Below are 22,038 nucleotides of genomic sequence, written 5' to 3'. Positions count from 1 at the left end.
TGTGGCAGAGAATATCATAGCATGCTGGGCATGCTCAGTGGCCTCACAGGGCCAGTCAAAAGTTTCTAGAAACTTTGACAGAAAGCTTTCCCGCCTGGGCTCCGTTCAGTGACGTCACCCATATGTGAGGACTAGCATCCTGCTTGTCCTGGGATAATAGTCAATATAAGCCTGTTCGAAAAGCCATGTTTTTAGAGCTTTTTTAAAAGCTTTAAACTCTGATTCTAAACGCAATTCAACAGGCATAGTGTTCCAAATGCATGGACCGGCAATTGAAATGGATCTCTCTCGGATTAATATAAGATGGGCAGAGTTCACAGATAGAATTTGAAGCAATCCTTTGTTCACCGATCTTAAGGATCTCTGTGGGACATGTAAACGGATTAGGAAGCTCAACCAGTCTGTTTTTTGTCCATAAATCACTTTGTGTACTATACAACATGCTTTATACTGTATTCTTTGTGTTATTGGCAGCCAATGCAGATTGATTAAAACAGGGGTAATATGTTCACATTTCTTACAATTTGTTAATACTCTTGCTGCAGAGTTCTGAAGCACCTGTAAGGGGCGCAAAGTAGATTGTGGAAGGCCTAAGAGAAGAGAATTACAATAGTCCAAAGATGAAAAGATCAAAGCTTTTAACACCAATCAGAAATCATTAACATCTAAAAGTGGTTTCAACTTTCACAGCACCAACAATTTATAATATCCTTCTCGTAATTTAAGAGAGATATGTTTTTTAAAATTTAGTTGGCAGTCAATAGTAATTCCTAGAACTTTGACTGATTCAGACAGCACTAGTTTAATATTATTGGGTAATAAAAGGGTATTGTTCGTACTAGTGGAGTTATCTTTTGATTTTCTGTCAAGAAGAATCATTTCTGTTTTTTCCATATTTAGGGCTAATTTCATACGACATAGTAATTGGTTGATGGCTCCGAGATAGATGTTTATTAATTTAAATGTTTGTTCAATAGTGCCAACAATAGGTATAAGAAGCTGAATATCGTCGGCATAGATATAAAAATTTAGGCCTAAACCTGCTAAGAGATGACACACTGGAAGAAGATAAATATTAAACAGGGTAGCCGATAAAGCGGACCCTTGTGGAACACCAGTTTGAAGTTGAATTTTATCGGAGCAATTATTTCCTATTTATACTTGAAAGGATCTTTGCTGTAAAAAAAGACGCTATCCAAAGAAGGTTCTTATTTATAAGACCAATCTCTTTTAATCTTAATATTAAAATATTATAATCTATCGTATCAAATGCCGCGGACAGGTCTAATAAAACAAGCTGATTATTTTGTAGGTTTTTTTCTTTTCTCATTTTTTTTCCCTTTACTTTAATCTCCTTCTCACTTTTTGTTCTTTCCAAGCACTAGTTTCAAAAACTCCCTGTTTATTCCACTTCCTCCAGACATTATCCCACCTTTCCTTCATGCTGGCACATTAATACAGCACCTAGTGACATAGGTTAGCTCTGAGCCATGGCATTTTGCTGAGACCTCACCAGCAGTGACTTCTCAGGACAAGCCCCCAACATCAGCCACAATTTCTCAACCCAGATCCTGCTATCGGCTGGATCTTCTCAGGCCTGGCACTGAACTTATCAGGCTCCCATGCTTTTTCTAGCACTGCATGAGATAACAATCCACTCCTGAGATCTAACATGTCAAAGAGTCTTAAAGCACATAAGCACTCCCAGGAACATAAGGGCTCTCAAGGAGCAAAACCAACAAGGAACCCAAATTATACTATAACTAGAGCACTGGAATCAGCAAATCTAACAGAAGCATTATTAAGCCATCAAGCATTCAAAGGCAGTCCAATGCAGGTTGAGTGACCAAAGCACTGGCAAGCACACTTGATGAAGCATCTTAAAGGCACCATAGCAGTTACAAGATTCCAAACATTTCTGAAGTAGTAAAATTCTAGAACATCCTCAAGACAGTAGAGCAGAGCTGTTGGTGCACCTTGGGAGTTTCAAGCTGCTGCTATTGTTGCCATGAGCAGATGAGGGCCTGCCCTGTTGCTGCTGTTGACCCTGCAGAGGAAATTGACCGCAGCAGCCAGTCAGGAGGAGGAGCCACTGCTGCAGCTGATGCTCACAGCTACTGAGGGTTCCCCTGCTGTCAAATGTTGTGTGGGAGCATGGCTAGGGAGCACACCCAAGTCAAGAGGAGCCGAGCAGTAGTGTCCACAGCGTGGGAGCCTCTTGATGTTGTTGCTGCTACCATCACCAGTGTTGCTGAAGCAGTCTACTGTGAAGGTTGGCAAACAGGGGGCAGCTAGTGATGAGCAGGGTCTGGAGTGTTAGCAGCACAGGAGCATGCCCAAAGACGTGTACCTCCGTAAGGTTTGCAGGATCCAAGGCCAGAGAGAAAGAACTGGGATTCAGCCTAGCGGAGGTCCAAATTCAAACCTGGGGACCCTGCCAAGAAAAGAGGCCCATTGCTACCGCAGCAAATGAAAGAATGGGGAGCTCCGCTGTTGAGTAATAGTTCAAATGTAAATCGTAGGATCCATGTGCTAACAGGGTTTGTGTGTTGGCTTAAAGAGGCAGTGTACTATGTTCTCTGCTACATGGGGTCTGGGTATGTTCAGGAAGCACTTTTTCTAAATTTCAATTCAAGGCAGATTTCTATGCTGGCCATAAAAATTCCAGGAGGGCCCCTTGGAATCTCTCTCCTTGATCTTTGGGGTACTGTCATTAATACTGAGAAATGTATGTGTAAGAACCAAGTTATTACGGAGGAGACAGAGAGATTAATGAATAGAGGTTGGGGTCTGTGCTCCCCCATGTGGGAGAAAGATGGTGTGCGTGCCTGAGCTTTTATAAACCCCTGCCACCATTTTAGGGCGTGGATTATTAGTTCAGATTTTCTTCCTGAGTTTTCCTTCTGAAGGACAGCCCTGCTGTCCTCTTTTGATTATTTTGCCTGGGGAAGAACTCGGAGGGTTCTCTTCACAATGACCTGGGTAGAGTGGAAACTGTTTGAACCCTATTTTTTCAAGGACAACTTGTTTGGAGAAGGAAGCTTTTCCATCCTTCCTCTCTCTCACTTGATTACTCTATTTGAGTAAGTTATTTCTCTAATTCTGTTATTTTGGGACTGAGTGCTTTTTGATACCAGGGGCTCAACATCTAGAGAAGGTGACTTTTTCCTATAAGAACCTAGAGGAGAAGCTACTCGTCCAGAGGAATTGATTCCCATCAATTACAAAAGAGAAGAAGCTAGTAAGGAACTTTTCAAGAAAGATTTCACTATTGGCTCAAGTGTGTTTCACTTGGTATTGCTAGAAGGAGATCTCGGGTATTGATGACTTCAAAAGAGATATGAGAATTGAGACTTGCATTTTGATAAGTAATTGGGACTAAATTTTAACATTTCACAGTGGGAAGAATCTGGTATAAATTTGTGAGAATTGAAAGAAGGTTTACACTTTTCCCATCTGAGTAATTGAAAAGAGCTTTAAACTACTAAGAAATTGGCTTTATTAAAGATTTTTACCAAGAGAATAAGGTCACATTTATTAATTTCAATGTGTAAAGCCAATTTAAAGTTAACATCAAAGAGCTATAATGAACATTTTTTCATCCATTTGATCACAGTTAAGTTGGAAATCACTCAGCTTGTGTGATTACTGGTGCTATAGATTGTGGAGATCATCAGTGATGTTTACAAAGGACTTAAAGAATATGTTGGTGTTTAAAAGCAAAAGGATCTTGAAGCTTAGCTTCCCTCAAACAAGGAGCTCTAGACAACTCAGATGTGAATTGCTATCCTGGAGAGTTGCAGCAAATACAGTATTTTATTTTTGTGTGCCTTTGGGGATAGTTATCCGGGTTCTACAACCCAACAGTTACATATGCATGAGGATGTGTCGAACAGAAACAAAAAATTAGTAGTCTTTTTTTTTTTTCTTGAGAAATAACAAAAGATTTTGTGGGTGACCCCTGTCTAGGTTCACTAGAAAGTTGTCAGTCAGTAAAATGTAGAATTTTCCAGTGGTAGGAGGTTCTAGGAGATATCAAGTGTTCAGTGATGGTGAGTACCTTCCCCCAAAAAAGGATGGGTCTTAGGAGGATTATAAAAGTGCTTCCCTCAAGGTACAGGATAGAAAGACGAGAAGCTAAGGAGGAATCTAAACAGTTCAGTAGCTGATGTAATTGTGAAAGGAGTTTTTGCAGTCTGCCTGTGAAGACAGCAGATTTTTGAGAGCAGAAGTTTTCTGTTTGCTGGAGAAGCAAGGGGAGCTCCCTTCAGTACAGTCTGGGGAACCAGCTAGGGGAATATGGACTCTCTGAACAAAGGGACACCATCCTATTCTGGGGAAGTCCCCAGCCTAAAAGTGTGACGATACAGAGATTTTCGTTGGGGATAAAAGGGCAGATTTTCGTTGGGGATAAAAGGGCAGAAAAACTTTAGGGAAGACTTGAAAAGGGAGATTCATAATTTTTTTTTACTGTATTCAACTGACCTGAGAAGTAACTAACTACATGAAGTTCTGCGATTCTAAGAAGCTTTTAATAAATGTCTTTTTTCCATAGTTGGAACACAATATTGTGTGGACCCTTTGTGTGCGAGACTCCCCTTGAGCCTATAGTTCTTGCTCTTCCCCAGTGGAAGCAGTTCTGTACAGGGGATGCCAAAAGGTTTTTCCTACCCCTACAGACACCACAGATTAACCCTGGTGAAGGGAAGGTTACATTAAAAAGCATCAAGGAGCCAAAGGAAAATTAGTTCTTACCTGATAATTTTCGTTCCTGTAGTACCACGGATCAGTCCAGACCATGGGTTAAGCCCCCGTTCCAGCAGGTGGAGACAGACCAAAGTTCTAAGGGCAGCCCGGAACCCACCTTGGAACCCTCAGTATAACCATTGTCAAAGCAGAAAATACAAGATCAAGCAAGTAACAGGATAACTAGTAATTTAAATTAAACCAACAAAGTAACAGAACAATTGAATGAACTGGTTAACTAAGCGCTCTTGTATATCTATCCCCGATCATCGTAACAATGCTTCCGGTGCCTATTAGTAAATTCCAGGAAGATGATACAGGGATCAAAAAAGAGAGAGTCTTATAAGAAGGAAAAAAATCAGAAAATAACAGGAAGAAAATTCGAGTGGCCAGAAGAAGAACGGGCGGGTGTCTGGACTGATCCGTGGTACTACAGGAACGAAAATTATCAGGTAAGAACTAATTTTCCTTTCCCTGTACGTACCCGGATCAGTCCAGACCATGGGATGTCTCAAAGCTTCCCTACAGAGGGTGGGACCCAGACAGTCCCGCTCGAAGCACCTGCCGACCAAAGGAACCAAAGGTTGGAGCCTGAACATCGAGTCGGTAGTGACGAGCAAAAGTATGAAGAGATTTCCATGTAGCCGCCCTACATATTTCTTGCGGTGACACCGATTGAGACTCCGCCCAAGAAGTCGCTTGAGAACATGAAGAATGAGCTTTTAGGCCTTCAAGAACTAGTCGGCCCTTGCAAATGGAGTCCGAAGAAATTGCCTCCTTCAACCAGCGAGCGATCGTAGCCTTAGAAGCTTGCTTCCCCCTGTTGGGTCCACTCCACAGGACAAAAAGATGATCGGAAACCCGAAAATCATTAGTGACCTCAAGATAGATGAAGATCATAATTACCAGACGTCGCGATATCCTCTGGCGAAAAAGCAGGAAATTCCATGGACTGGTTAACATGAAAAGACGAAACAACCTTAGGTAAGAAAGAATGTACGGTCTTGAGAGAGACGCCCGAGTCCAAAAAACGCAAGAAAGGGTCTCTACAGGATAGAGCTTGAAGCTCAGACACCCTCCTGGCAGAGCAAATAGTGACCAAGAAGACAGTCTTGAGAGTCAAGTCTTTGAGAGTGGCTCGATGGAGAGACTCGACGAACGGTACCGAACAAAGAGCTCGAAGGACCAAGTTTAAACTCCACGAAGGACAAATAGACCGGACAGGCGTTTTCAGGTGCTTAGCGCCCCTGAAAAAACGTACAACATCCGGATGAGAGGAGACTGCCCGACCTTTGATAGAGCCCAGGAGGGAACCAAGAGCCGAAACCTGAACTCGCAGGGAGCTAACCAAAAGACCCTTGGAGATACCGCGCTGAAGAAAAGTGAGAATAACCGCAACCGAAGGCGAACGAGCCGAAACACCCAACTCCTCGCAGACGTTTTCAAAAACCTTCCAGACCCGGACATAGGTAAGCGATGTCGACTGTTTGCCAGACCTGAGAGAGTGGCAATAACTTCATCCTTATATCCTCTTCATCTCAAACGTCTCCGTTCAAAAGCCATGCCGCTAGACAGAAGCGATCCGCTTGGTCGAAAAATACGGGACCCTGCCGCAGAAGATGGGACAGATGACCGAGATGAAGAGGTCCATCCACAGTGAGATTCACCAGATCCGCGAACCACGACCGTTGGGGCCATTCGGGGGCCACGAGAATGACCAGACCGCGATGGAGTTCTATTCTCCGTAGAACCTTCCCCACTAATGGCCACGGTGGAAACACGTAGAGAAGAACGTCGGAAGGCTAGGGAAGAACCAGCGCATCCACCCCTTCCAAACAATGCTCCCTCCACCGGCTGAAGAACCGGGCAGCCTTGGCGTTGGATAGCGTCGCCATGAGGTCCAGGTGAGGGGGACCCCACCTATGCACGATTAGGTCCATCGCTTCGTCTGACAACTCCCACTCGCCAGGATCGAGATGTTGCCGACTGAGGAAGTCGGCTTGAATATTCTCCTTGCCCGCTATGTGGGAGGCCACCAGGCGATCCAAGTGCCTCTCTGCCCAGAGAAAGAGCTTGCTGGCCTCTAGCGCCATTAGACGACTTCGAGTCCCCCCTGTCTATTTATGTAAGCCACCGTGGTGGAATTGTCCGATAGCACCCGGACCGCTTTGTGGCAAATCAGAGGAAGAAAAAATTTGAGAGCCAGGCGAACCGCTCGGGCTTCTAGACGATTGATGTGCCACCGAGATTGGGAGAGGGACCAGAAACCTTGAGTCATTTGAGATTGGCAGACAGCCCCCCAACCGGAGAGGCTGGCATCTGTCGTCACAATGACCCAAGAGGGAGTCAAAAGAGGCATCCCCTTGAGAAGATGTGCCGGGGAGAACCACCATTGTATATTGGCTATGGTAGAGTCGGAGAGAGGGAGAATCTCTTGGTACTGCTCGGACATCGGTTTCCAACGGGATAACAATGCTTTCTGTAAAGGACGCATAAGAGCAAACACCCAGGGGACGAGATCGATCGTGGAAGCCATGGTCCCTAAAACCTACAGGTAATCCCACGCCTTGGGAAGTGGTAGAGAGACAAAAGTGTTCAACTGATTGATCAGGTTGAGAGGCCACGAGTCCAAAAGAAAAACTTTCCCAACCCGAGTGTTGAAAAGAGCACCAAGGAATTCCAGCTCTTGTGAGGGCCGAAGATTGCTTTTGGAGTAGTTGATTATCCAGGCGAGAGATGTGAGTAGGGCTAAAACTCTGTTTATCGCGTGTGCGCAGAGGGCAGCGGACTTGCCCCTTACCAGCCAATCATCTAGATAAGAATGGACTAAAATCCCTTCTCGGAGAGCTGCCGCAACGACTACCATGATCTTGGTGAAGGTGCAGGGAGCGGTGGCGAGACTGAAGGGAAGGGCCCGGAACTAGAAGTGCTGGTCTAGGATCTGAAAGCGAAGGAATCTTTGATGTTCCCGACGGATGGGGATGTGAAAATAAGCCTCTGTCAGATCGAGGGAGGCAAGGAACTCGCTGGGACGGGCCGCTGCAATCACCACGCACAGAGTTTCCATCTTGAAAGGGGGAACCTTAGGGCCCGATTGACCCTTTTGAGATCTAGGATGGGGGCAAAAGGAATCGTCCTTTTTGGGAACAATGAAGTACATTGAATACTGGCCGGTGCACTGTTCTTGCACCGGTACCGGAAGGATCGCCCCCAAATCCTGAAGTCTCAACAGGGTGTGACAGACCGCAGGTCGCTTGGAACGGCCGCAAGGGGACACGATATATAGATCTGGCAGGTCCCTGGCAAACTCTAACGCATAGCCGTGTTCTATCACACTCGAGGACCCACAGATCGGATGTGATTTTGGCCCACTCCTCGAGAAACAGAGAAAGACGCCCACCTAAGTTTCGTTCGGAGGAATGGACCGGCCGAATCTCATTGGGGAGCTGACTTAGTGGCCGTGTGTTGCTGATGGCCATCCCGGAAGCCTCGACGGCCGCGAAAGGAATGGCATCAAGACTGGGACCTGGAGACACCAACCCTGGGGAAGGAGCCACGAGCCCTGGTGCCGTAACGGCGGTTTCCCCTAAAGCGAGTGCGAGTCGGAAAGAAAGACTTCGACTGTTTGGGATGGTCCTCTGGCAGGATGTGGACCTTGTTCTCACCCAAGGATTTAATAAGCTGCTCCAGGTTCTCACCAAAAAGCAACTTGCCCTTGAAAGGAAGAGTGCCCAACTGAGCTTTTGAAGAAGCATCATCAGACCAATTACGTAGCCAGAGAAGACGTCTGGCCGAGACCGCAGAAACCATAGCCTTTGCCTGGACACGAAGCAAGTCATAGAGGGCATTTGCACCATAGGCTATAGCGCCCTCCAAGCGTTCACCTTGCTCAGCCTCTGCAGACGGGAGGTCCTGGGTACTGAGTAACTGTTGCATCCACCTAAGGCTTGCCCGCTGCATGAGACTGCTGCAAATAGTCGCCGGACTCCGAGAGCCAAAACTTCAAAGACGCGTTTCAAATAAAATTTAAGCTTACGGTCCTGCACATCCTGTAATGCTGTAGCGCCCACCACAGGAATGGTGGTACGTTTCGTCACCGCAGTGACAGAAGAATCTACCTTAGGAATCTTTAACATGTCCAGGCAGTCCTCAGGGAGCGGGTATAGCTTATCCATAGCCCTACCAACTCGAAGCACCGTCTCTGGGGACTCCCATTCCTGGAGGAGAAGCAAACAGTGCATTGGATGAAACGGGAAAGTACGCGGTAACACCCTGAGTCCCGCCAGGACCGGGTCCACGTTTGGTGTCATCGCTGCCGCCACAGAATCATATGGTGGGGCTTCAATTCCCAGTTCCTGGAGAACGGAGGGAATAAGAGGCTCCAGTTCCTCCCGCTGAAATAAGCGCAGGACACGGGGATCGTCGCCCTCTAGCGAGGGGGCTTGAGCCGTGGTATCGTCATCCCCTACATCAAGCGGGTCTGAAGGAGGCTGGGGGGCTGGTCCGCCGGGGGAGGGGGGCACCCGGGACCACACATCAGGGGACGGCATAGGAAAAAGAGCATGTTTCGGAGGAAGGGGAACAATTGGGGGGGTCTACCTCCCTCTGTAAGCTGGCCAAGTAAGATTCATACATTAAAAGGACAAAATCCGAGGAAAAAGGCCGAATGTTTCATGGGGGGTGGGGGAGGTGAGGGGGGGGGGGTCCTAGCCACACACACACACCCCCCCCCCCCCCCGAGAGCGAACCGGGCTCAAATCAGGGGGGAAAACAAATCGGATCCCCAGCCCCCGGAGAAGCAGGAAGTGTTTCATCAGAAACACCCAAAATGGCCACCGCTGACGCACATTCCCGGGACAGGAACAGCTTAGAAACACGTCGGGGAGCCCTTCCCAGAGGTCTAAAATTTGGCGGTTCAGAAGAGGAGCCTTCACCCCCCGAAATACACCTGGAGCATACCCCATCACGGGAGAGTCGGGAGGCCGACGCTCCACAAGCTAAACAAAAAGGTGGCCGCGGCATGGAGCAGGAAAGCGGCTGCAAAGCTAATTGAAAACAGCTGAGCAGGGAGCCCCTGAGGAGCTGCTGCCTTTTTATTTATTTATTTTTTAAATATATTCTGTGAAAGATTGGAAAAACAAAAACAGTTTTATTCACATAAATAATTCACTGTATTCACAGAGGCAGGGGTATGATAATCCTCCCTGAAGCTCCACCAGGGCATGGGCATCTCGAGGCACGGCATCAGATACAAACGTGGGGAGAGGGACTGGCACCACCAGTATTCACCCACACTAGGTCACCGGGAAGGGAACCTAGGCTGACAGAAATCAAGGGGCAAAGCCCCCCTAGGAACCCCAAGAGAGAAGGAGACAGAACTGTCTGCCCTGACACAGTCAGTCAGAGAAAAAAAATCCTTTTTTTTTTTTTTTTTTTTAAAGAAGAAGTAAATTAAAGAGTACTTGCGTGAGCTTGCCCCAGAGAAAGGAAAGGAAAGAAACACAGAGGGCAAGCTAAACAGGGAACCAAAAGGGTGAGCTGTTCCACCTGCTGGAGACAGACAAATACTGAGGGTTCCAGGGTGGGTTCCGTCCTTATATGGACTGCCCTTAGAACTCTGGTCTGTCTCCACCTGCTGGAACGGGGGCTTAACCCATGGTCTGGACTGATCGGGGTCCTTACAGGGAAAGCACCATTATAAACATTAGTGTAGGCCAGCCAGATGGCTCAGTGGCAATACTGTATGTTGCTGCTAGGAAGATCCTGGATCAAAATTCCACTAATGTTTATTCCGCTAGTGTATGCTTGTGATAGATACTTACTTTTTAAGAACACCTGCTCCATTTTTCTGCCTTGAAAACAGGGCTTCAGATTTTCAGAACATCATAGACAATCTATTCATTGCAAAGGCAACAACAATTGATGCTACATCACTCATGGGCAGCTGATGAGGATCCAAAAGAGTAAAATGCAATGTACAGGGACAGAAAGGAAATCCCAAAGAATTAGTTCCTTCTTCTCCAAGAAATAATGTGACATGCAATATCTCTATGGCCTGCTTACACTAACCTGAGGTAAAAAAAGGAAGATGTTCCTCTACTTTGTGCTAGAGAAGAGAAGAAAAAAATCTCACAAATTGCCCCTACCCATCTTCAAACAAAGCTTCCAGCAAAAAAAAAACAACATACAGTATTAGTAAGTACTCGGCAAGGTGGATGTCCTTCCATTGTACTCCTACAGTAAAAATTCTAACAACGTATTATTTTCTTCGTTAGGGTGAGGACAGACTAAACACTCAAAGCACACAGGAGACAGTGAGAGCATGGCAACACATAAAAGCAGAGCCATAGCTAGCCTATGTCAATATTCAGCAAGGGTGCCATCTCTCTCACCAGATACAAATTTGGGGTCTTAACAGCTGAGCTGCCTAAGGGGAGAAGAGCTGCTGCGCCTGCTCCTGGTGTCCTGCATACCCTCAGGACTGTCATTTGGGGCAGCAGTCCTATTCTGCCCCAGGGTTCTGAAGTTACTCAAAAATGAAATTTCAGATCTATTAGTAAAAATTTCTAACCTATCATTAAAGTCATCCATTGTACCTGAAGACTGGAGGGTAGCTAATGTAACTCCAATATTTAAAAAGGGCTCCAGGGGCGATCCAGGAAACTTTAGACCAATTAGCCTGATTTCAGTGCCAGGAAAAATAGTGGAAAGTGTTCTAAACATCAAAATCACAGAATATATAGAAAGACATGGTTTAATGGAACAAAGTCAGCATGGCTTTACCCAAGGCAAGTCTTGCCTCACAAATCTTCACTTTTTTGAAGGAGTTAATAAACATGTGGATAAAGGTGAACCGGTAGATGTAGTGTACTTGGATTTTCAGAAGGCGTTTGACAAAGTTCCTCATGAGAGGCTTCTAGGAAAAGTAAAAAGTAATGGGATAGGTGGCAATGTCCTTTTGTGGATTACAAACTGGCTAAAAGATAGGAAACAGAGAGCAGGATTAAATGGTCAATTTTCTCAGTGGAAGGGAGTGGGCAGTGGAGTGCCTCAGGGATCTGTATTGGGACCCGTACTTTTCAATATATTTATAAATGATCTGGAAAGGAATATGACAAGTGAGGTAATCAAATTTGCAGATGATACAAAATTATTCAGAGTAGTTAAATCCCAAGCGGATTGTGATAAATTGCAGGAAGACCTTGTGAGACTGGAAAATTGGGCATCCAAATGGCAGATGAAATTTAATGTGGATAAGTGCAAGGTGATGCATATAGGGAAAAACAGTTACACGATGCTATAGTTACACGATGTTATGTTCAATATTAGGAGCAACACCCAAGAAAGAGATCTAGGCATCATAGTGGATAACACATTGAAATCGTCGGTTCAGTGTGCTGCGGCAGTCAAAAAAGCAAACAGAATGTTGGGAATTATTAGAAAGGGAATGGTGAATAAAACGGAAAATGTCATAATGCCTCTGTATCGCTCCATGGTGAGACCGCACCTTGAATACTCTGTACAATTCTGGTCACCACATCTCAAAAAAGATATAGTTGCGATGGAGAAGGTACAGAGAAGGGCGACCAAAATGATAAAGGGATGGAACAGCTCCCCTATGAGGAAAGACTAAAGAGGTTAGGACTGTTCAGCTTGGAGAAGAGACGGCTGAGGGGGGATATGATAGAAGTCTTTAAAATCATGAGAGGTCTAGAACCGGTAAATGTGAAACAGTTATTTACTCTTTCAGATAATAGAAGGACTAGGGGGCACTCCATGAAGTTAGCATGTGGCACATTTAAAACTAATCGGAGAAAAGTTATTTTTCACTCAACGCACAAACTCTGGAATTTGTTGCCAGAGGATGTGGTTAGTGCAGTTAGTGTAGCTGGGTTTAAAAAAGGCTTGGATAAGTTCTTGGAGAAGTCCATTACCTGCTATTAATTAAGATGACTTACAAAATAGCCACTGCTATTACTAGAATCAGTAGCATAGGATAGGCTTAGTTTTTGGGCACTTGCGAGGTTCTTATGACCTGGATTGGCCACTGTTGGAAAAAGGATGCTGGGCTTGATGAACCCTTGGTCTGACCCAGTATGGCATGTTCTTATGCCTGCAGTTAAGAACAAAGCAGCCTGCGATTACAAAAGTAGCAGCATTGGTCCTCCCAGTCCACGCTGGCAGTTAGAAGCGTGACCTGCTGCAGAATGCAACATCAGCCTTCTACTCTGGAAGTCAAGAGGAGCACAAACTGCATTTCAGCGTTGGCCTCCTCCAGCCATCCACCCCACACTAGGAAGAACAAAGCCCTGGGTACGGAAAAAGCAAGCATTGGTCTGCTACACCCTCATCCCTTCCAATCAGGAGCACAGCTCCTGGAGAGAAAGAGAGCACGTGCCCATGTATGATTGTGCATTGCTGTGTGTACATGAGAGACAGCAAACTAGCAAATGCGTGTGGGTGTATGAGCAAGTGAGAGCAAGCGAGTGTGTGCTATTGAGCATAAAAGATAGTGAGAAATCGCATGAGCATGTTTGTATGTCTGTGTGTGTATGAATGAGAATATGAGAGTGAGAACAAGCATTTGCGTGTGGATGTGATTCAGCATGTGAGAGGAGAAAGTGTGTGCAACAATCCCCTCCCCATTTCCCTGCTAATCTGCGACAATCTCAGGGCATCTGGAAATCAAACATTCACAGGTGTGGAAACAAAATATTTTGAAATTCTTATTAGTTTTAATTATAGGATGTTATTTGATATACTTGCTGTTTTGAAAATTGTTATTGCCATTTGGAAAAGTTTTATATGAGTTTTTAATTATTGGAAGATTCTCTATTTGTCAGCAGTTTTGAAATATTCCTTTTTACTATGGTTTTACTATTATGACTAATAGTTTATATTTATTCATTTTCTTTGATGTTTTATGAGGACCGGTGATGTTTCTGTTTTTCCTTTATTGCACTGCATAGTGTCTGGCTTGTTGCAATTTCCAGTTCAGTTTCTCTCTGCTTGCTTTTATTTATACTTTATGGTCTCTCTATTCTGTATTCAGTGAGGGTCTGTGTTGTACATGTATGAACAAGGTGAGGTATTTCTGTATAGGGATTTATAGCAGACTGGCTTGTTTTGTTATCCTAAAAGGAGGTGTATTCGTGTTTTAGAACCTGGTGTAATATTTGGAGTGTTGCCTTTTCATAGGTCGGATTGTTAGTGTTTGAGTGCTGGCAGTTAGTGTTGTTTTGAAATTGATGATTTACTATAACGTAATTGTAATTCAGTTTACTCATGGCTTTCCCAAGGCCAAGCCCACACCTAAAACGTGTTACCATAGGCCTAATATCATATGGGTTCCAAGTGTCTTTAACTTTATTTGAAGGGTTTTCTGGTTGGCACCACAGTAGTGTATGTAAATATAATATATATGTTATAAGTGATAATTTTACCCCCAAAAGTTCTTTTTCATGTAAAATCTGTTATATATCCATAATTTGTAATTGTGTGTGGGGAGGGCATGACCTAGGAGAAGGGGGATGCAAGTCTTAAGCTTCACCTAGAGTGCCTTATACCCATACACTGGCTCTAGGGAAGGGTGTAAGTTATGATTGGCTGCAATATGACTAAAAAAGATGAGAGAGGGAGATAGAGGATTTGGGGGTAAGGGGTTTTCAAGAGAAAGGATGCAGCTGTTGAGGGGAAAGACAAAAGGGCCACAGAGCTGGAGATGGTAAAAAGAGCAACTAAATGAAGGGGGGGATGGAGGACTGAAAGAAGGGAGTTGGCGAGGCGTAGGACTGGCACAGAAAACCTGAGGGAGAGAAGGGGGATGAAATGCAGGTGAGTGGATAGAGGCAGAGATAAAGAGAACGAAGAAAAAAGAAGAAAAGGGAAAGATCAATATTAGACAAAGATGTAGGGAAGGAACTGAAGAAGACAGGAGGAGAAGATGAAACGGAAAATGAACAGGAAACCCTGTAAAGGGTTAAGAAATCAACAAGAGGAAAGCAGTATAAAGAGATGAGGACCAAAGTGATTAGAAAAATAAAAATGCCCAGATAGCCAGGGTAGAAAAAAAAAAAGGCATTTTATATTCAGTTTAGTGAATGGAATGTGTCAGCTTTGGGAATGTGTGGCTCATGATATCTTATTTTGCACATTACAGGAGGAAATGCGTTTATTTGTCTGGTGTTGCATGGCATGCAGAGTCTGGCTTCTTGGGTTTTCCAGTTCAGTTTTTGAATAAAAACTCATGATGGCTCCAAGATTCCCAAACTGGATCCAATTGAGCTGGAAGCCCAAAGGAGCAAGAGGAAACTGCTGGATGAAAATAAAAATCAAAGCCCTCTACATGTAACAGAGTCTCCCTGCTTGTGGTATTTTATGCTGTTTTCAGGGTGAGGGCACACTTTTTCACTTGGCCATAGGTGCCTAATGACCTGGCAATGGCTCTGCATAAAAGTTCCAAAGCCTTTCACATACCTGACACTGTGCAAGTTCTTCTTTTAAGTTACTGACTTCTTCCTCCAATAGTATATGTGCCTTATCATCTTGCTTGGCAGCCATCTTTTGCAACAAATAATGCCCTGAAAACACATTTGACATAGTATTTATAAAAAGGCAGTAACAGTAGGGCATAGAAACATATTCAAAGTCTATTTAGTGACCAATCTTGTAAAACTCAATTTACATCCATCAGAACAAGGGTCGCAACACCCCTTTGACATTTCCCTCTGAACTTCAATACATTTGTATGCTCATCTACTCAGGATGGTAGAGAACCAAAAAGAAAGCAGACATACTGATGTGAATATGGAACAATATCCTACAAGCAGATCCAGTTTCTACAGTTGAGTTATATCCTTAGCAGTGTGGACCGGAGTAACAAAGCAGACTGGATGGGCCAAGTGGTCTTTATCTGCAGTCATTATGATACTATTTGCACTGCTGTTATAACTTATTGTACATGAACCTTGGAATCACATATCATGGGAGACCAAGTTAGAAAACTGCTTCAAAAATCAGTCTTTACTTTCTTCTCACATGCAGGCTTAATTATTAAATTGCATGTTTTTTGTGCTCGCTACCTGCATTATATACATGCTATTTTTCTACACATGCACATGAGCCCTGTATAAAAAACATGCTAAGTTTAGTAATGGGAAACTTCTCAAAAAGAGACGCCTCATTAAGGTTTAGTTACTTTTTAAAAATCTTTGTTCACAAAGTCAATTTCATGCATAGTTTATGTACACAGTAATGAGTTAATGAGATTTGGCATCACAGCAGCTCATTAGCTATTTATTTTAAGAAATTGTTCACAGAAAACTATATGAAATTTACTATTCACAAAGAATATAAACTTTGCAACAGATATGCACGATACCACAAATAACACACACTGGGGCAGATTTTAAAAGGTACTCGCTTGGCGTACATTTGTGTGCGCGATTTTATAACATGCACGCGCAGCTGCTCGCATGTTATAAAATCAGGGGTCGGCGCGCACAATGGAGTGCACACTAGTGCACCTTGTGCACACTGAGCCCTCGGGGAGACCAGCTAGCTTTCCCTGTCGTCCCCCCCACCACCACCTTCCCCTCCCTTCTCCTACCTGTCCCACCCCCCAGCCCGAAAAAAACAGAGGCAGGTGTAACTTGCGCACGCCGGCCAACTGCCGGCGCGCGATCCTCCAGCCCAGAGGCCTCTGGCCCCCGGCCCCGCCCATTTTTTCAAGCCCGGGGACTTACACGCACCGCCGGGCCTTTTTGAAAATAGGCCCGGCGCGCGTAATCCTTTGAAAATCTGCCCCACTATTTCCAATTTCAGCAAGCAAAACTGTTTCCACAAAGTTTAGCTCTGCTTAGTAACTGATGCCACAGTGATAACTGGACTTCTAACTTCAATACAGAAAAGCAGCTTCATATGTGCAGCTGAAGTGATCTCGTTGCAGGAATTTTCAGCATTCAGTAACACTGGTTTCACTACTGCAGTACACCATTAAAAGAAAATCCCAGATTATAAAACAGGACCAACTTCTGGTAAATACCTCTTGATAGAATTTACTAAGAGGAATACTGTGATGCTTTGTTTACCAGCTGTTGTATTATGCCTGGATTGTATTGATGGACAACTTGTTCATGTAACTTTTCAATGTTAACTCAATAAACAGATTTAAACAAACAGGGACAGATTTAAAAAAGATGTCACTTCAAAAATCTGGCCCATTCATGTAATTGTGCATGTTTATAGCAATATTATTAAAATAAAAGGCAGTATCCTACCTCACCAAGGAGGCAGACAATGGCTGGATACTTCCCAAACAAACAAAGTCAAAATGGACACATTTCGACACCACCTCCACCATCGAGATCCAATCAATCAAGAAAATGAATCCCGCCAACCACCCTCTGGACAGCATCCACATAACAAGCCTCAAGGCAATTGAACCTACTATAACAAAAACAATCACCAAGATCGTCAACCTATCTCTTACTGAAGGAAGCTACCCCAATTGCCTCAAATCAGCAATAATCAAAACTATACTAAAAAAGAATAACCTCGACCCAAAAAAACCTAACAAACTACCACCCAATTTCTAACCTACCCTTCATAGCCAAGATCATCAAAAAAGTTGTTCACTCCCAATTTGATGAATACCTTGAAACAAACATCCTATCCCCAACCCAATATGGATTCAGAAAGAACCTCAGCACTGAGACTCTCCTTCTATCATTAAACGACACTATACTAAGAGGATTCGACAATGGAAAACAATACCTACTCATACTCCTCGACCTCTCCGCAGCATTTGATACAGTAAACCTAATAATCCTAGAACGATTGACAGAAATTGGTATAGCTGACACTACCCTACAATGGTTCTCATCCTATCTTTCCAACAGAAGCTACCAAGTATCAATCAACAACATCTCTAAGAAAATTAACCTCAATACTGGAGTTCTACAAGGCTCAGCGTTATCTGCCACTCTGTTCAACATATACCTTTTACCCATTTGCCAGCTACTAAATGATCATCAAATCACCCACTTCCTCTACGCAGATGACATACAACTTCTAATTCCCATCAAAAACTCCATTTATGAAACATACAAAGAAACATCTATTCTACTTGACTCAAATAACTCCTAACAAAATTAAAACTCATAATCAACATTGACAAAACCAAAATAATCATCATGCACAGAAAACCCAATCCAACACCACCACCCCAACTCACAGCTAACAATCAAATGAACCCAATATCCCCTGTCACTCACACCAGAAACCTTGGAGTAATCATTGACAAAAACCTATCCTACAAAAACCACATAACAACCAAAATCAAAGAAGGATATCACAAACTTCTAATCCTAATACATATAAAATCTTTCCTAAACTCGTACGACTTCAGAACTGTACTGCAACTACTAATTTTCTCAACCATAGACTACTGCAATTCCCTACTGATTGGCCTTCCATACAACATCAAACCTCTTCAGATTCTACAGAACTCAGCAGCCAGAATCCTAACTGGAAAAAAAACAAACGATCACATCACCCTCATACTAACTTCACTACACTGGCTTCCTATTAAATACCGAATTGAACATAAGACCATGACCATCATACATAAATTAGTACACACCAATCATCAAAAACAAACAGGTTTAAAAATCACTCCACAAAAGGCCCAAAGGATCCTGCGATCAAACACATTTAGTCTAACAATTCCTCCCATCAGAGATGCTCACCTATCAACCACAAGAGATAGAGCATTCTCCATCGCCTGCCCGAAAATATGGAACTCCCTACTACCTGATTTGAGAACACAAACCAACATCAAACATTCAAGAAAGATCTAAAAACATTGCTTTTCCACAAAGTCTACAATGACAATCAGTTAAATCAATGATCTAACAACAATCAGTACCACCAACCAAACCCATGCAAGAAAGAAACAGCAACCAGCATCAACCATTGTCATACCACTATGAATTTATAAGAAACAACACAAAGAGACTGCCTCTAAGATGAATAAATTTCAATAGTTACTATCCTCCTTTCCCTTTCTTTCCATTTCTTCCCTTCCCCCCAATCCAGTCATCCCTCCCACTGTTATTTTTGCAATGATCAGCAATGTTTAATTATCTGTATTCTGTTTGAATCTTGTAAACCGTTGTGATGGCTGCACCGAATGACGGTATATAAAACTCAACAAATAAATAAAATAAACAATAGCCTGTGTTTAGCACAACAATGCACTCCCATTAAATGGAGCACTACTACACGGTATGCACTCGTTTCATAGAAGAGCTTGCAGACCAATGGGCACCAAGGCAAAGAGGTCTGCTCGGCTCCCTACTTATGTTTACCTCTGCAATTTAATATACCATGGGGTAGATTTTATAAATCTACGCACGCACGAACAAACATACGCCGGGGTCGGTGCGCGCAAGGGGGTGCACATTTGTGCAACTTGCTCGCGCCAAGCCCTCGCCGCTCATTCCCTCCACCACCCCCCTCCCCCCCGCAGCTTCCCCTCCCTTCCCCTACCTAACCCCCCGGCCCTATCTAGACCTTCCCCCTACCTTTGTTGGGAAAGTTACACCTGATAGAGGCTGGTGTAACTCTGTGCGCGCCAGCGGGCTGCTGGCGTGCCATCACCCGACCTGGGGGCTGGTCCAGAGGCCTTGACCACACCCTCAGGCTGGCACCACACCCCCAACACACCCCCCAGAACGCCCCGAAATTCACACTGCCCAGCCGACACGCCCCCAACATGCCCCCCTTGCGAAGCCACAGGATTTACCCGCGTCCCAGGGCTTGTGCGCACCGCCGAGCCTATGCAAAATAGGCTCGGTGTGTGCAGGGGCGTTTTAAAAGGGTTACACGCGTACCTCATGCGCGTAACCCTTTTAAAATCCGGCCCCATATCATTTTCTTGCATGTTTTAATTTAGCATTTTTATCATATAATTTGAGATGAGAGCAGTCATCCTTTGTTTTCATATGTTTTTCAACAGCTCAAGCCACATATTACTAGCTTGAAATAGAAGAGTAGCCTCCTTAACATCAGGGCCATCCTAAGGGCAAAGGTGGACAGACAGTGGCAAGGGCCCCACTCCCTACACTGTAATTTCAACATTCCAAGGACCCATTGTGGTTCATTGCTCCTGAGTCCAGCACCCTGCTAATATCGGACCTGCTTAATATTCACATTTGTGCCTGGCACAAGATTAATTGATAGTAAGATTCCTAACACTGCTGAGCACAGTTGACAGATTGGGGGGAGGGGGGTTGAATGGAAGAAACGAGCAAGGGAGCAGGAACACGCAGTGCAACATCCATGTAACCAGGATTGTCATTGACATGATTTGTGGTGAAGGCACAAGTGAAGGACTAGAAACACCTAGCTCATTTTCTTACTACGGGGCTATTAAAAGTTTTCTCCCATTTTGTGTCTATGGGGAAAAAGTTAAGTAAACAGGACCTATATAATCTGAAACTGAAAACGAGCAAACCGCTAGCTCACCCTCTCGAAGCTCTCTAAGAGCACTTTAACAACCAAATGACCGTGTCATCACCAACTGAAGCTACTCAAGAGGAATCCGAGAACTAGGAAGCTATTTTGTCAGTTGGAGGGGGGGGGGGGGAGCGAAGAGAGAAACTGGGCTCACAGAAGATAAGAGGTAATGTCCTAAAGACTTACTTCCTTTAAGCAGTCCCTAAACGGTGGCCGCCGAAAACAGCAGCACAGATCCTTTACAACTCTTGGGGGATGGGGGGGGGGGTCCCTTCACATGGGTGTCCCAGAGACACCTCCCCTCCCCAACAGCTCCGAGCCGAGCACACAGAACCTCTCACTCCCTTCATCCATCCCACCGTTTTCCTTTTACCGTTGCGAGCGGCGAGGTACCGGACTCACTTCAAAACGAACGCCATACGCAAGCAGACGCTGCTCATTGGACGTAGCCGCCAACGTGTACTGAGACTGCGCACAGGAGGGTGGGGGCGGAGCCGAGGGAAGGAAGGAAGGAGATGTGGCTCCTCGTTGGCTACTTCCTATTTAGCAGCGGAGAGAGATGAGGGTTGGTCGCGCGCTTGTACGGAATGATAGGCGATGGTTTCTATGGAGTGTGTGTGGGAGAGATGATTTAGGTTGACATACTGGTCAGTGTGTTTCTACACAACATGGGGAGGGGGGGGGTATATGCATGCGCATGCGTGGATTTGAAGTTGGCCGTTTGAAAGCTGATAGCCTGCAATGAAGGCGCATTCGTTCCCGCTCTAGTGCCCGCGTAGCGCCACAGGTTGTTGTTTGACGTAACAAACACTAGTCAAGGGGTATGAAGAGGAAGGCGGGGTTTTTTTGTGATCTTTAACGATCTCTGGGAAGGTAATCACATAGCTCCGGGACGTCAGGGTCCAGGACTGGCCCTGTTCACTTTGGGGTTAAGAACATGAGGCTGCCAGTTTTTTAATTTCCTTTATTCTCTTCAGTCTCTGGAAACTCCGTCTTTGATCAGATAATCTTAAAATGAACTCTTAATAACAGCTTTCTGGACTAAAGACGAATAATGCGCAAAGGGTTGACTCGTGCAGTTGCACTGGTACAACTGTACCAGCAGAAATAAAAAGAACCGAGATGCAGAAAGTTAAAAGGATGATGGCAGGGAGATGTCCGGGGAGGGGGCAACAGATGACGAACAGTCACCCACTTGAAGGTACTGAGACTGCGCACAGGAGGGTGGGGGCGGAGCCGAGGGAGGGAAGGAGCCAAGGAAAGACAATATATAAAATACCAGCTGAAAGTTAGTGACTTTTTCAGAAGACAGTAAAACAGCTATTATTAGTCATCGTATATGACAGCTTTTGTGGTCAGCTTTAACTAAATTGGAACCATATATGTCCCTCATTGACCAGAGTTGGCCATCTGTGGCTTACCTAAAAGGAGCTGAAAGTTATTTAAAATGCTTGTATTCCACAACTTCCAAACATAAAATTTGTCCATGCAATAGGAGTTCCTAAACAGTAGGAAGACAATTTCAAAGTTATTTGCCTGGGTAAATTCACCTGTCTGAAAACTCCCTATTCTGCCCATTTAAAAGCATGCACAATCTTCCAGAGCAAGCATACTTTTAGCTGAGCTGCAAGGAGGTGATCCCAGATGCGGGTTTAGGTTGGTACATACATGACATTTTCCACCCTCGGCCAACCGTTCAAAAAAATCATGCAAAGTACACGTCTCTGTTTAACATCCTCATGGTTTATCTTTGAAAATTAGCATATGCATACT

At 44.5% G+C, this 22,038-nt stretch overlaps 1 protein-coding gene across 3 annotated transcripts in view; it reads right to left on the bottom strand.

The window, feature by feature from the left end:
* CNTLN (centlein) overlaps positions 1-20,845 on the bottom strand; it is a 1,032,335-nt gene extending 1,011,490 nt beyond the window's left edge. Inside the window, exons 1-2 of one of the 3 annotated variants that reach the window (XM_029608687.1) lie at positions 20,639-20,845; positions 15,223-15,326 (exon numbers count right to left, since the gene is read on the bottom strand). In XM_029608687.1, the coding sequence (XP_029464547.1) occupies positions 15,223-15,306 (84 nt within the window). In that variant the 5' untranslated portion in view covers positions 15,307-15,326; positions 20,639-20,845. The other 2 variants (XM_029608696.1, XM_029608677.1) reach the window with 2 other exon arrangements.
* Positions 20,846-22,038: the final 1,193 nt, after the last annotated feature.

The sequence above is a fragment of the Rhinatrema bivittatum genome, chromosome 1 (assembly GCF_901001135.1).
Source record: "Rhinatrema bivittatum chromosome 1, aRhiBiv1.1, whole genome shotgun sequence".
NCBI classification, from domain to species: domain Eukaryota; kingdom Metazoa; phylum Chordata; class Amphibia; order Gymnophiona; family Rhinatrematidae; genus Rhinatrema; species Rhinatrema bivittatum.
The sequence above is the reverse complement of the archived record's forward strand: the minus strand, read 5'-3'. Positions and strand labels throughout refer to the sequence as shown.